The sequence below is a fragment of the Poromitra crassiceps genome, assembly GCF_964638095.1.
Source record: "Poromitra crassiceps genome assembly, chromosome: 10".
Lineage (NCBI taxonomy): Eukaryota > Metazoa > Chordata > Actinopteri > Beryciformes > Melamphaidae > Poromitra > Poromitra crassiceps.
In genome coordinates this window covers 33,563,591-33,578,132 of record NC_139631.1, presented here as the reverse complement: position 1 = coordinate 33,578,132, position 14,542 = coordinate 33,563,591, and the positions used below count along the sequence as shown (strand labels likewise).

At 42.9% G+C, this 14,542-nt stretch overlaps 1 protein-coding gene across 1 annotated transcript in view; it reads left to right on the top strand.

The window, feature by feature from the left end:
* nos1 (nitric oxide synthase 1 (neuronal)) overlaps nucleotides 1-12,039 on the top strand; it is a gene marked incomplete at both ends in the record, with an annotated part of 56,983 nt that extends 44,944 nt beyond the window's left edge. The window contains 6 exons of the mRNA XM_083644591.1: nucleotides 891-1,101; nucleotides 3,298-3,385; nucleotides 3,526-3,647; nucleotides 8,243-8,391; nucleotides 9,473-9,667; nucleotides 11,917-12,039. Coding sequence (XP_083500717.1) covers nucleotides 891-1,101; nucleotides 3,298-3,385; nucleotides 3,526-3,647; nucleotides 8,243-8,391; nucleotides 9,473-9,667; nucleotides 11,917-12,039 — 888 coding nt within the window. The remainder of the gene's footprint in view (nucleotides 1-890; nucleotides 1,102-3,297; nucleotides 3,386-3,525; nucleotides 3,648-8,242; nucleotides 8,392-9,472; nucleotides 9,668-11,916) is intronic.
* Nucleotides 12,040-14,542: the final 2,503 nt, after the last annotated feature.

The following is a 14,542-nucleotide window of genomic DNA, read 5'->3' as shown; positions in this document are numbered from 1 at the left end:
GTGAATGGTGAGTGTCTCTGCTTGTCGCTGCCACCTGCTCTCCACTTTCAAATGTTTGTACGGTAGGCCTAAAAGAGGAAAGCATATTTTTTTCTTTCAGCTCAGGGCCGGTTCCAGAACAAGATGACTAGGGATGCATCCTAGATAGGAAGGGGTGCACATGCACGGGTCGACCCATGTCAAAAACATGTCAAAAGAATTTGACATGTTATTTTACTAAAAATAATGCATTTTACCATCATTTCAAGTAGAATGATACCAGCCAAGCAAGAATATGTCAAGTGTTTCAAGTGCTTTACTGAAATATTTGGACCATATAATGATAATACAATTATCTCAACCTTAAAAGGTTACATATAGGTGCCAAATAGCCATAAATTCACATCAAAGAACAAATAAAAACAACAATTATAATTCAAGTTTAAACAGTAAGTGTGCAGCTGCAGCATTTATTAAAAAAAAAAAAAAAAACACTCTTTTCAACTGAGCATGCAGACAATTCAAATAAGGGTGCAATGCGTGCTATTGCACCCCTGTAAAACCTACTGTGGCAGTTAGTCCAGTTTCTATTAGCTGAATCAGGACAGGCGCCTTTTGCCAACAGTTCTCCCACCCAGCCAGCCAGGCAGAATAGAGAGCCAAAGTGGAACGTCGGAACGTCAGTGAAATGTTCTACGGTCTCTCCCGATTCTAAATATAGCTGAACCGTTTGGTTTGACCAAGGAAAACTTTTTTATAGGCATTTTACGAAATGCCTATGGGAAAATCAATTGCGGAAGAAAATCTCTGGTACAGTGCTGAAGCAGGAAGTGGCGTTCACTCTGCCTCTCTATTGAAATCGAAGCTATGCATTTATCCCAACCCCCGTCCTTCCTCCATGACCCCCCCAGGGCTTGCAGGAGTACGAGGAGTGGAAGTGGTACAACAACCCCACGATGGTGGAGGTGCTGGAGGAGTTCCCCTCCGTCCAGATGCCCTCCACTCTGCTGCTCACCCAGCTGCCCCCGCTGCAGCCTCGCTACTACTCCATCAGCTCCTCCGCAGACGTTCACCCCGGAGAGATCCACCTCACCGTGGCTGTGGTCTCCTACCGCCCCAGAGGTATGGACCTGCTCCCTATGGTTCTGGGCATGACTGTGAGAGGGGGGGGAGGGAGGGGCCTAGTTGCTCCCATTAAGTAACCTTGCAAGGCAGCTGGACTCATACGAGATCACGATCACATGACAGATCCATCTTGCCACGCTCCAATCTGTTGCTTTGAATTTGGACCAATCGGCGTCCTATAAAAGGCAGCTATGGGTGGGCTTTAGGTGTGATACCAACAAGCAGCGAGCCCGTGATAGACCGATGGTTCAACCAATCACCACCACAGGACGAGGTCCCAGATGGTTCTGTGAAACAAACCATCTGGCAGCGTCAGGTTAGTTAGTTAGGGCTTTTGAGGGTCGATACGATACGATATACTTTATTAATTCCCCAGGGGGCAAACTGAGTGCCATACATACTGTATATAGGGCAGACAACAGGAAATAGAAAAGCTATACACAATTACATATCTCAAGCAGTAACAGAATAAGGGGAGGGCACAGCCCCCATAATAACATCAGGCTATACATAATCATGGATGCTAACATTTACAACAGACCACGGTAAATGAACACTGTCAACACCAGATCGTCTGCGACATGAATCAACGACAATGTTCATTAAAAAACGTCACCGCAAAACAGGAATGAAGGACTTCCTAAATCTCTCTGAAGAGCATCTAGGCATAAGAAGCCTGTCAAAAGAGCTCGTCATGTCGCTAAAAACAAGGAACATCGGGTGACCCTTGTGCATGATCCTCTTGAGCTTCCTGTGCATGCTTTGCTCCAAGATCATTTCCAAGGAGTTAGGGGTCAGTTAGGGGTCAGGCCAATAACGGATCCTGCCTGAAAGCTCGCCGCTAGGAACTGAGAAGTCAAATGAGTCAGCCTTTCTGCAAAAGTACCCTCTGATGGCTAAGTCCTGGTGATAAGTCCTGGTGATAAGTCCTGGTGATAAGTCCTGGTTGAAAGTGATCTTGGAAAGCCAGCCTCCTTCATATAGGACATGCAGCTCGGCCACCATTGTAATTGGTAAATTTAGAAATGGTCGAAGGAGCCTGTATACTGTAAACTGCATTACATTATGCAGGCTTCAGTTCCAGTGTTAATCTTAGGACATATTGTATGATGAGGCTGTTACATCTACATGCGTAAGAGGATACACCTTTTCACCACAACTATAGTTTTCTTCATTTTCTCTCTCATATGTAATATGCACTTGTGCACATAGTCTCTCTCTCTCTCATGTAATATGCACTTGTGCACATACGTGTGTGTGTGCGTGAGTGTGCTGTGATTGCATAAGCAATGCTTCAATTACAGCAATTTCCCGTTAGCGGAGAGACATACCCTCAGCCTTGGAAACTGCATTAGGGCCACTATACTGGTGTTTGTGCATTTGAAGAGTGGGAGGAGGGAGAAGGTAAAGAGTGGGAGGAAGAGGGAGGAGGTAAAGAATCAGAATCAGAATCAGAAAGACTTTAATGATCTCCGGGGAGAAATTGGGACAGGTTACAGTAGCTCGCACTCAGAACACAACATAGCATAAGATAAACAGTAGTAAAATGCGATAAGTAAGCAAAAAATAAAGCAAAAATAAATTAGAGTACGTATAAAGTAAGCAAAATAGGTAGCGTAAGTGATGTACATTACGTGACAATTGCAGTTATTGCACACTGGACTTATTATAAGTCGGCTTGCCCCTTACATTACACGTGGCTCAGCCAGGCACAGTTAACCTATCGGCTGGCTCAGTCTCAGGGAGACTGAGCGTCTCCGAGGTGCTCTTTTAAGAGAGGCGTTAACGAGTCCAATGGCCACAGGCAGGAATGATTTCCTGTGCCTCTCCTTATTGCATCTAGGTGGAATCAGTCTCTCACTGAACGTGCTCCTGTGTTTGACTAGCACGCCGTGGAGTGGGTGCGAGTCATTGCTCATGATGGAGCGTAGCCTGGACAACGTTCTCTTCTCCGACACCGCAGTCAGAGGGCCCAGATCCAGCCCCACAATGACTTGCGGATCGGTTTGTTGAGTCTGTTGGCGTCCGCTGCCTTCAGCCTGCTGCCCCAGCACACAATAGCATACAGGAAGGCACTAGCCCCTACCGACTCATAGAACAGGAGAGTGGGAGGAGGTGGAGGGAGAATGGAAAGAGTGGGAGGAGGAGGGGGGAGAAGGTAAAGTGCTTACTTGGTAATATTGTCCCTTTCAGATGGAGAGGGCCCTATCCACCATGGAGTGTGTTCGTCATGGCTCAACAGAATAGAGAAGGGCGAGATGGTGCCGTGTTTCGTCCGAGGGTAAATATTTCGCCAAGAGATTTTGTGAAAATCACAGATGAATGTGTATCATGGTTTGTTGAGGGAATATCACAAGCTTTCTAATCAATTTCAGGATATTGGTTTCTCCAAATTTAACTTAATAAATGGCCTTGTTTTAGAGCACCGTCGTTCCAACTTCCCAAAGACCACAGAGCCCCTTGTATCCTGGTGGGTCCAGGGACAGGTATCGCCCCGTTCAGAAGCTTCTGGGAACAGAGACTCTATGACCGTGAACACAAAGGTTGGTCTGGTTTTTCTTTGTTACACATGTATTGACTACTACCTTACAGAGAAGCTTTACACTGGGATTAAGTCAAATCTGCATGCAAATCTAGTGGATTCTTATATTCTTATATATATTTTATTCTCCAGGATGTCAGAATAATACACAGGACAATATACATTTATTCTGCAATTATTAAATGCTGTTATATGCATCTTTGAATAACAATGGAATTTAGGTCATCACAGTCAGAGGCGTTTATCATCATTACAGAAAACACTGCAGCCTTATTCTTCCAGCTCCATTCAGAACACACAGTAAAGTAAAGGTATCTGTGCTTCATTCAGAACACACAGTAAAGTGAAGGTATCTGTGCTTGCAGTAAAGTAAAGGTATCTGTGCTTCATTCAGAACACACAGTAAAGTGAAGGTATCTGTGCTTCATTCAGAACACACAGTAAAGTGAAGGTATCTGTGCTCCATTCAGAACACACAGTAAAGTAAAGGTATCTGTGCTCCATTCATAACACAGTAAAGTAAAGGTATCTGTGCTGCATTCAGAACACAGTAAAGTAAAGGTATCTGTGCTTCATTCAGAACACACAGTAAAGTAAAGGTATCTGTGCTGCATTCATAACACAGTAAAGTAAAGGTATCTGTGCTGCATTCAGAACACAGTAAAGTAAAGGTATCTGTGCTTCATTCAGAACACACAGTAAAGTAAAGGTATCTGTGCTGCATTCAGAACACACAGTAAAGTGAAGGTATCTGTGCTCCATTCAGAACACACAGTAAAGTGAAGGTGTCTGTGCTGCATTCAGAACACACAGTAAAGTAAAGGTATCTGTGCTCCATTCAGAACACACAGTAAAGTGAAGGTGTCTGTGCTCCATTCAGAACACACAGTAAAGTGAAGGTGTCTGTGCTCCATTCAGAACACACAGTAAAGTGAAGGTATCTGTGCTGCATTCAGAACACACAGTAAAGTGAAGGTATCTGTGCTCTATTCAGAACACACAGTAAAGTGAAGGTATCTGTGCTGCATTCAGAACACACAGTAAAGTGAAGGTATCTGTGCTCCATTCAGAACACACAGTAAAGTGAAGGTATCTGTGCTCCATTCAGAACACACAGTAAAGTAAAGGTATCTGTGCTTCATTCAGAACACACAGTAAAGTAAAGGTATCTGTGCTTCATTCAGGGCACACAGTAAAGTAAAGGTATCTGTGCTTCATTCAGAACACACAGTAAAGTAAAGGTATCTGTGCTGCATTCAGAACACACAGTAAAGTAAAGGTATCTGTGCTGCATTCAGAACACACAGTAAAGTGAAGGTGTCTGTGCTGCATTCAGAACACACAGTAAAGTAAAGGTATCTGTGCTCCATTCAGAACACACAGTAAAGTAAAGGTATCTGTGCTGCATTCAGAACACACAGTAAAGTAAAGCTATCTGTGCTGCATTCAGAACACACAGTAAAGTAAAGGTATCTGTGCTCCATTCAGAACACACAGTAAAGTAAAGGTATCTGTGCTGCATTCAGAACACACAGTAAAATAAAGGTATCTGTGCTGCATTCAGTACACACAGTAAAGTGAAGGTATCTGTGCTGCATTCAGAACACACAGTAAAGTAAAGGTATCTGTGCTCCATTCATAACACACAGTAAAATAAAGGTATCTGTGCTGCATTCAGAACACACAGTAAAGTGAAGGTATCTGTGCTGCATTCAGAACACACAGTAAAGTAAAGGTATCTGTGCTGCATTCAGAACACACAGTAAAGTAAAGGTATCTGTGCTGCATTCAGGGCACACAGTAAAGTGAAGGTATCTGTGCTGCATTCAGAACACACAGTAAAGTAAAGGTGTCTGTGCTGCATTCAGAACACACAGTAAAGTGAAGGTATCTGTGCTCCATTCAGAACACACAGTAAAGTAAAGGTATCTGTGCTCCATTCAGAACACACAGTAAAGTAAAGGTATCTGTGCTGCATTCAGAACACACAGTAAAGTGAAGGTATCTGTGCTGCATTCAGAACACACAGTAAAGTAAAGGTGTCTGTGCTGCATTCAGAACACACAGTAAAGTGAAGGTATCTGTGCTCCATTCAGAACACAGTAAAGTGAAGGTATCTGTGCTCCATTCAGAACACACAGTAAAGTAAAGGTGTCTGTGCTGCATTCAGAACACACAGTAAAGTAAAGGTATCTATCTGTGCTCCATTCAGAACACACAGTAAAGTGAAGGTATCTGTGCTCCATTCAGAACACACAGTAAAGTAAAGGTATCTGTGCTGCATTCAGAACACACAGTAAAGTAAAGGTATCTGTGCTGCATTCAGGGCACACAGTAAAGTGAAGGTATCTGTGCTGCATTCAGAACACACAGTAAAGTAAAGGTGTCTGTGCTGCATTCAGAACACACAGTAAAGTGAAGGTATCTGTGCTCCATTCAGAACACACAGTAAAGTAAAGGTATCTGTGCTCCATTCAGAACACACAGTAAAGTAAAGGTATCTGTGCTGCATTCAGAACACACAGTAAAGTGAAGGTATCTGTGCTGCATTCAGAACACACAGTAAAGTAAAGGTGTCTGTGCTGCATTCAGAACACACAGTAAAGTGAAGGTATCTGTGCTCCATTCAGAACACACAGTAAAGTAAAGGTGTCTGTGCTCCATTCAGAACACACAGTAAAGTAAAGGTATCTGTGCTCCATTCAGAACACACAGTAAAGTGAAGGTATCTGTGCTCCATCCAGAACACAGTAAAGTGAAGGTATCTGTGCTCCATTCAGAACACACAGTAAAGTGAAGGTGTCTGTGCTGCATTCAGAACACACAGTAAAGTGAAGGTATCTGTGCTCCATTCAGAACACACAGTAAAGTAAAGGTATCTGTGCTCCATTCAGAACACACAGTAAAGTAAAGGTATCTGTGCTGCATTCAGAACACACAATAAAGTGAAGGTATCTGTGCTCCATTCAGAACACAGTAAAGTGAAGGTATCTGTGCTCCATTCAGAACACACAGTAAAGTGAAGGTGTCTGTGCTGCATTCAGAACACACAGTAAAGTGAAGGTGTCTGTGCTGCATTCAGAACACACAGTAAAGTAAAGGTATCTGTGCTGCATTCAGAACACACAGTAAAGTGAAGGTATCTGTGCTGCATTCAGAACACACAGTAAAGTGAAGGTATCTGTGCTGCATTCAGAACACACAGTAAAGTGAAGGTATCTGTGCTCCATTCAGAACACACAGTAAAGTGAAGGTATCTGTGCTGTATTCAGAACACACAGTAAAGTGAAGGTATCTGTGCTGCATTCAGAACACACAGTAAAGTAAAGGTATCTGTGCTGCATTCAGAACACACAGTAAAGTAAAGGTATCTGTGCTGCATTTAACACACAGTAAAGTGAAGGTGTCTGTGCTCCATTCAGAACACACAGTAAAGTAAAGGTATCTGTGCTGTATTCAGAACACACAGTAAAGTGAAGGTATCTGTGCTCCATTCAGAACACACAGTAAAGTGAAGGTATCTGTGCTGCATTCAGAACACACAGTAAAGTAAAGGTATCTGTGCTCCATTCAGAACACACAGTAAAGTGAAGGTATCTGTGCTCCATTCAGAACACACAGTAAAGTGAAGGTATCTGTGCTCCATTCAGAACACACAGTAAAGTAAAGGTATCTGTGCTCCATTCAGAACACACAGTAAAGTGAAGGTATCTGTGCTCCATTCAGAACACACAGTAAAGTGAAGGTATCTGTGCTCCATTCAGAACACACAGTAAAGTAAAGGTATCTGTGCTCCATTCAGAACACACAGTAAAGTAAAGGTATCTGTGCTCCATTCAGAACACACAGTAAAGTGAAGGTATCTGTGCTGCATTCAGAACACACAGTAAAGTAAAGGTGTCTGTGCTGCATTCAGAACACACAGTAAAGTGAAGGTATCTGTGCTCCATTCAGAACACACAGTAAAGTGAAGGTATCTGTGCTCCATTCAGAACACACAGTAAAGTAAAGGTATCTGTGCTCCATTCAGAACACACAGTAAAGTAAAGGTATCTGTGCTCCATTCAGAACACACAGTAAAGTAAAGGTATCTGTGCTCCATTCAGAACACACAGTAAAGTAAAGGTGTCTGTGCTGCATTCAGAACACACAGTAAAGTAAAGGTATCTGTGCTCCATTCAGAACACACAGTAAAGTAAAGGTATCTGTGCTCCATTCAGAACACACAGTAAAGTAAAGGTGTCTGTGCTCCATTCAGAACACACAGTAAAGTAAAGGTGTCTGTGCTGCATTCAGAACACACAGTAAAGTAAAGGTGTCTGTGCTGCATTCAGAACACACAGTAAAGTAAAGGTATCTGTGCTCCATTCAGAACACAGTAAAGTAAAGGTATCTGTGCTCCATTCAGAACACACAGTAAAGTAAAGGTGTCTGTGCTGCATTCAGAACACACAGTAAAGTGAAGGTGTCTGTGCTGCATTCAGAACACACAGTAAAGTGAAGGTGTCTGTGCTGCATTCAGAACACACAGTAAAGTAAAGGTGTCTGTGCTGCATTCAGAACACACAGTAAAGTGAAGGTGTCTGTGCTCCGTAGGGATCGAGTCGTGCCCCATGATCCTGGTGTTTGGCTGCCGGCAGTCTCAGATGGACCACATCTACAAGGAGGAGACCATCCAGGCCAAGAACAAAGAAGTGTTCAAGGAGCTGTACACGGCCTATTCCAGGGAGCCGGGTAAACCAAAGGTACCGGCACCGAGCTATCCATAGCTACGGATGATTCAGATCTTTAGACGACTGTGTGGGTTTGAAATCAAATCAAACTGTGGAGAAGCGCTGCATAAAAAGCCTTGAAGTACATAACAAGCTTTCTGTGTTTCGATTCTGAAGTGCTCATCATCGGCAACACCCCCCCTTCCCCCCCCCCATCACCTGTTTCTATTCAGTGGCCTTCTACTTTAAAATGGGTATAATTTGGTTTCTTACAGTCTTCTGTGACCTTTAATATGTCACTACACTGCTTGTTTGTTCTACTCATTTGTGTGACAACGACAGTGTGAAATTAAATTAACTCCCCCAAGACGTGGCTGCAAATCTTCAGTCCCTTCATATAGTCCTTGGATACAATCACAGACTTTCTATTTGCAAATTCTACCTCCTCTCTCCTGCCTCCTGACTTTTCTTTGCTGCTTTCCTCGCACTTGACTTTCCAGTCCAGTCCTCAGAATAGCATGTCTGCATTGTACGTTTCTGGATGCAACATCATAGAGTCTAGCGACTGTCTCATGTTAAAGTGCGTCGCTGCCGGCAGCTAGGGGTGTAGAGGTGGGATTGGTGGACCTATATAGCGTCGTCTTACAAGTGAGAGAGCGCCAGTTCGATTCCCGATCAAGGCACGGCGTGTTTTTACTTTCCGTTTTAAACCCAACCCAAACCATAAAACTAACCTTAACCGAGTTGCTTTAGTTTCATGAACCTAACCAAGCCAAGTTGTTTTACTTGCCTAAACATAGAAAAATAATGGACACCCGCACACTGTCTTCACTTGATCAAAAATGGAGAAAAAAAAACTTGCCTAAACATAACCAGAGTTGTTTCATTTGCGTTTAATGTTGGAAAGGCAGCGAGGTTTTCAAATTAACCAGCGTTTTGTTTCAAATTTACGTTGAGATTTTAGATGTAAAATGCCACATTTTAGAAACATATTTTGACAACACTTTTGTATTGTACTGTACATATCCTGGTTTTCAGACAGGCAATTTGATTTTCTGCTCTCTCTCTCTCTCTGCACACTCATCATTCCTCCTGTGCTCTCTCGCCCTCTAAGAAATACGTACAGGATGTTTTGCGCGAGCAGCTGTCGGAGACGGTGTACCAGTGCCTGAAGGAGGAGGGGGGACACATCTACGTGTGCGGGGACGTGACCATGGCCGGGGACGTTCTGAAGAGCGTGCAGCAGATCATCAAGCTGCAGGGCAACATGAGCCTGGAGGACGCCGGCTTCTTCATCAGCAAACTCAGAGTAATGTACCTTCACTGTGTGACACGCTCGCCATATGCTCACCGTCAAGCTGACTGTACCCTCCGTCGACACGCTGGAGCGACAGAAGCCTCGAGGAGACACAAAATGGGCGCGAGACCAAGAAAGTTGAATCCTGGACCAGCTGTGAAAATCTGGATAGAGAATTTAAAAATAAAACAAACACTAGCATCAGTGCCGTGCCTTTGAGCAAGGCACTTAACACCCGGGTCACACCAGTGAAGACTAAAATAAGCAGTGTTGGGAGTAACTAGTTACTAAGTAACTATTTACTGTAACTTAACTACTTTTTTCAGTAACTAGTAATCTAACTAATTACTTTTTCAAATTCAGTAACTCAGTTACAGTTACTAAAATAGTAACTGGGCTAGTTACTAGTTACTTTAGGACATGAAAATAACGGACAACTTCAGAGGATTACCCAGTTTCTGATGCTCAGACCTAGTCCTAGTCCAGCTGCAGCCAGAGCCCCAGAGGCTAATGACCTTGATAGGCTATAAGCCTCCCCAATAAGCGAATGTTCAATGCCTCACTGTGGCACAGCGACACTAACATAATGTGTGCATTAATAAGACAATCAAAGCAGACTTTTAAAAGTAATGCAAAAGTTACTTTCCCTAGTAACTAATTACTTTGAAGTAACTGGTAACTTTAAAGTCATTAAATTACCTTTTGAGAGAAGTAACTAGTAACTGTAACTAATTACCAATTTTCAGTAACTTGCCCAACACTGAAAATAAGCCAGTGGGTGGTATTTTTTAGACGGTAACGAATCGCACACGTCACCGAGCCCACTATCGACACACTCGCCAGTTCAGTACATCTACACGTGTGAACTGAATAGTAACAAAAAGAGAGGAATAGTTGAGGTAGAAAGGTACCGTAAATTCCGGACTATAAGGCGCACCGGAGTATAAGCCGCAGCAGCAAAATTGCCTGTTTGTTACATATATAAGCCGCACCGGACTATAAGCCGCGGGTGTTTTAATGTTTTTTTTTTTTTTTTTTTTAATTGTGTTTTAATGTTTAATTACCATATGTAAGGGTTCGTGCACAGAGGGGATTGTCGGGAAAGAGATGGCTGTTTGAGGAAGCTCCCATTTATTAACATTTCAACAAAACAACATAACACAACACCACCTGTGTTTTTTTTTTACAGTGCACACAGTGTCCGCGGTGTGGTGAAAAGAGGGCAAGAGAGGAAATTAAAACAGAAGTGGATTTATAGTTAGAAAGAGTGCTAAAGAAGAGAGAATTCCGTTTTTTATTTTTATTTTTGCTGAAAAAATCCATAGATAAGCCGCACCGTTATATAAGCCGCAGGGGCCAAAAAACGGGGAAAAAGCCGCGGCTTATAGTCCGGAATTTACGGTACATAGATCATGTCTGTGTGGGTTCAATTTCGAAACACCCAGGTGATAGAAAGTTTTAAAAGGATTTATTTAAAAAAACACTGGACTAAAAAGTACAAACAAGACATTTCGTGTTCATCCAAACACCATCCTTGTTAACGTTACAATGATGATGGTGTTTGGATGAACGCCGAAATGTCTTGTTTGTACTTTTTAGTCCAGTGTTTTTACAATAAATCCTTTTTAAAGAACCGTTAAGTTCAGGAAATGTACAAACACTCATGTCTTCAGTGCCACATTATACAATTGTAAAACACCTGTCACTATTTAAATGGCCTTCAGAGATTCTGGCACAATACATCATTTTTCTAGGTAATATAATGGCATGCAATATATATATATATTGTTATGTAATGTGTTTACATTTATTCCATTACTACCATACCCTGAATGCATCATATATTCAGCTGGGTTTAAATTAAGCGTATATAGGAGTTTCCTGGAAGAATGTGCCTAAAAGAATTGAAATGTTTAAATGTGCCAAGGTCACTGATATAAGCATCCGGCCTACCCAGATGAAAATAATCTGTCCAGTATGAATAGATGTTTACAGCTCAAGCTTTTCTCAGGATTTACAATGAACCGAACTCATAAACATACAGGAACGTTATCTGCTAGAAGCTACTCAAATAGCCAGGCTATTTCTTTAAAAGGCTCTTACATTTCTGAAGGACTTTTCCATATATTCCATATATATATACATATATTCCCATATTCATTCTGCTCGCTTCAAATCAACCATGTTATTCAGTGCTCAAGGGGATGTTTACCGTATCTCTCCCTCCCTCTCTACCCCCGCACTGTCCACCCTGTCACCAGGATGAGAACCGCTACCACGAGGACATCTTCGGCGTCACCCTGCGCACCTACGAGGTCACCAACCGGCTTCGCTCGGAGTCCATCGCCTACATCGAGGAGAGCAAGAAAGACTCAGACGAGTGAGTGCTTTGTGTCTTCTGCTTTCTAGCATTTTCCACTGGGACGTTCTCCAACAGCACCATGCCTCCGAGGAGGGACCCAGCTGCAGGCAGATCTTTGATTTATAAAAAGCTTTTTCTCCACGGCAGAGCTGCTCTGGAGGCAGACTGAGGCGCAGCGAACAAGCCAAGAGATAAGAGAGGAGGAGGCTGATATTAAGAAGCCTGTCGCTCTGACAAAATGCAGTCTAGCCATGCTAAGTTAGCCTAGCTGACCTTGGTGGAAGAGTTGATGTCTATGAGTAGGTTCTTCATTGAATTGTTGTATAAAGCACACGTTTGAAGTCTTCCGTGTGTATCAAAGGTTTATTCATGCATGGAGAGAATACATACACGCCTATCTGCGGTTCCCTGAAGGGGAATTGTTCTAACAAAGCGTATGTACACCGCCGTGACAAAGCCATGTCTTGTGATGACACATACTGTTCCAGGAACCGTACAAGACTTCTTGTGACTATTGTTAGCATTCCTTGTTAGAAGAAGTGACTCTTCTGTTTTTCAATTCACATGCAAGCCATTTGAAGACACATGACGACCTATTATTGATCTTTTAAACGTATGGCTTGGTCTCCATCCGTCCGTTAGTCACACTGTAATTGGCAATGAATGGGACTGACCCAAGGGTGGATCTACATCACTGTTGGACAGTGTTGGGTAGTAATATATTACAATATATTACTGTAATATATTACTTTCCCCCAGTAACGACTAGTGCAGGGGTGGGCAATTATTTTTCATGGGGGGCCACATGAGAAACCCAGATTGTTGCCGGGGGCCGAACAAATATTGTCATGCCGTAACCCATGGATGGGTAACTTTGATGATAGAGAGGGCCACAAAAAATGTCCTCGCTACCAGGTTTTGCTGAGGGCCGAAAGGCGCCAGCGCAAAAAAATTGGTGCATTTGAAGCCAGGTTTAGAGGAATAACTCATTTTAAATGAACAGTTGTGATGTCATTATTCAGTCTTAACCACCAATATTTGATCCTTTTCTCACTCACTCCTATGTCACCACCTGCTCTCAGGGCTTGAAATTAACTTTTTTGACCACCTGCCAATATGGCTGCTAGATTTTAAAGTTACCAGCCAATTAGAATTTCCACTAGCTGAAATGTTTTTCTTGAAATAAATCAGAATATGAGTGGGTTATCAGTAAGTGTCCCGGGATGATCAAAGCCTGTGTTGAGGGTCACACGAACAAAAATGCAGTCTTGAAGCTAAATAAATCCAAAGCCAATGAGTTATTTGAGTTATTTAAATTTCTACTTCAATGTAGCCTTTTAGTCATAAAGATTATTGAAAGATATTCCATATTCCAGACTGAAATGCTATAACAGAAGTGGAGTATTGGCCAGAATATGACATGAACATTTGGACACTTATTCAGCGGGTATCTTGCATGTTGCGTTCAGGTGCACTGTGTGTGTTTTTTTTTGCAATTCCATCGCGGGCCACACAGGTGGCGCCCGCGGGCCGGGCCGTATTTTGCCCATGTGTGGACTAGTGTAACAGATTGCAATTTCCATTTTTCAATTTGTGACATAAACTTGTTATGCAAACATGTAAATACATTGCGTATTGATAGAAGGCTTTGGGGCCTCTTTTTAATCTTGCAACATTTGGTTTGGGTCTACCTGTTTGCCCCTGTTGCAAAGTTTCCAGCTGCGTTATTCAAAACAGAAGCTGTTTAAAAGATTGTGTCTCGTCATCACTTTGAGCCAGGTGTGCTCTTCATCAAGCATGTCACTTTTTATGGATTCATTCGTAGGCTGTAGAAAAAAGCTGATCGTTTGAAGCCTTAGCTGCGCTTGCCGGCAAAGCGATTAGGCCTACTGTTATTCACTCATTCACACATGCAAAGTCTGAATTTTGATGAGAAAGAACGCAATTAGCAATTCTGTGGGGTGTAACGGGAAAGGAATACAGTTGTTACTCAATTAGATTGTCCACTTTGCTGTGGTACTGCTGCAGTGCTGTGGTACTGCTGCAGTGCTGTGGTACTGCTGCAGTGCTGTGGACAGCACTGCAGCAGTAGCCTGCCAGTACTGTGGTACTGCTGCAGTACTGTGGACAGCAGTGCTGTGCGGTGCCTTTTGTAATTTTTCTTTTTCTTTGTTATTTCTTTCTTTTTTTCTTTTTTTCCCCCCCCCTGATTTTTTATCCCATTTTTATCCCCCATTAGTGCTAATTTAATTTATTTATCCTGGTTGCTACTCCACCCTCTGCCGATCTGGGAAGAGCCGAAACTGGCTCCATGCTTCCTCCGAGACATGGGCAGTTAGCCAGCCGCTTCTTTTCACCTGACAGAGGAAGCTTCACCGGTAGGACATGGCACGTGGGAGGATCACGCTATTCCAACCAGTTCCCCTCCCTCTGAACAGGCGCCCTTAACGACCAGAGGAGGAACAAGCAACCAGGATATTGCATGTTTTGGTGAAGGGGGTTCCTATATGAAGGAAACCCCCGGA